This window comes from Poecilia reticulata, linkage group LG10 (assembly GCF_000633615.1).
Source record: "Poecilia reticulata strain Guanapo linkage group LG10, Guppy_female_1.0+MT, whole genome shotgun sequence".
In the NCBI taxonomy this organism is placed as follows: domain Eukaryota; kingdom Metazoa; phylum Chordata; class Actinopteri; order Cyprinodontiformes; family Poeciliidae; genus Poecilia; species Poecilia reticulata.
Window position 1 is genome coordinate 31,706,494 of NC_024340.1, and position 1,166 is coordinate 31,707,659.

At 50.6% G+C, this 1,166-nt stretch overlaps 1 protein-coding gene across 1 annotated transcript in view; it reads right to left on the reverse strand.

Moving 5' to 3' along the window:
• fgfrl1a (fibroblast growth factor receptor like 1a) overlaps positions 1-1,166 on the reverse strand; it is a 63,625-nt gene that overhangs the window by 1,113 nt on the left and 61,346 nt on the right. The window contains exons 6-7 of the mRNA XM_008421177.2: positions 309-481; positions 58-238 (exon numbers count right to left, since the gene is read on the reverse strand). Of these exons, the coding sequence (XP_008419399.1) occupies positions 58-238; positions 309-481 (354 nt within the window). The remainder of the gene's footprint in view (positions 1-57; positions 239-308; positions 482-1,166) is intronic.

Sequence of the window (1,166 nt, forward strand, 5' to 3'; positions counted from 1 at the left end):
GTGAGGTAGGCGCTCCTGAAGCTGTAGCCCCGCCCCCCCTGACCCTTGACCTCTGACCTGGCAGCACGGTGAGGTAGGCGCTCCTGAAGCTGTAGCCCTTGCTGTTGGCTCCCAGGCAGATGTACATGCCGGCGTCGTCCTGCTGCGCCCTGCTGATCAGCAGCTTGTTCAGGTACGACCCGTCGGGTCGGGACCAGACCTCCCCGGTGGGCAGAACCACGAAGCGCTGGTCACCGGCCTGCAGGGGGCGGGGAGTAGGGGTCAGAACCAGAAGCAGAGCCCTGTGTGTGTGCGGCATGACCTCTGACCTCTATGGTGGAGTTGAAGCGGGCCTCCTCTCCGGGTTCGACCCGTTTCAGCCACTGGATGACCGGCTTCACGTCGCTGCGGACCTTACACTGGAAGGACGTGGTTCCGCCATAATCCACCGTGGTGTTGACCGGGTGGGTTCCGGTCAGAACCGGCTTGGAGATTGTCCGCTCTGGAGACACACCGAGACTGTCAGCAACACCACCAGGCTTTGACTAGGCCATGCTCTCAGACAGTGTTGTAATACTCGAGGTCGGTCTTGGTCTCAAGACCATTTTTAATGAATTGAATTATTTCGTCTCTTTCATCAAAAGGTTTATTTGAGACCAAAACATCAGTTTTTGGTAGAAAACCTTCACATCTTTTTTTATTTTTAATCAGTTATAATTTTGGAAACTTGAAACTGCTGATGCGCAAATTACTCAACAGGCTGTTGCTAGGTAACCAAAGTGAGGGTAGAGGGCTTGGAACTGCCTGTTACCCAGCAGGTTGTTGCTAGGCAACCATAGAATCTGTGAGTTAATTGATGCTACCAGCTAGCTTAGCTCACGTTGAGAAGTTGAGCTGCTAAAGTTCTTCCTCTGCCTACATGTCCCAGAATGCTGTGCGGTTCTGGATCGAGTTCAGTGAATGTTCTATATACTGAATATTGAATACCAGTAATTTACTGATAAACAAAACAAAACAAGGCTGGCTACCAAAACGACCCAAACCTCATTCATTATGACTAGCATGGAGTTCTTTGAGTCAGCCATTTTGGCCATTAGTGTTAAAGATTCAAATGAAATGACTCAGATGGAAAACTAAGGCTTAGGTTAAAGCGGACTGGAGTCGGATTAAAGCGGACTGGAGTCGGG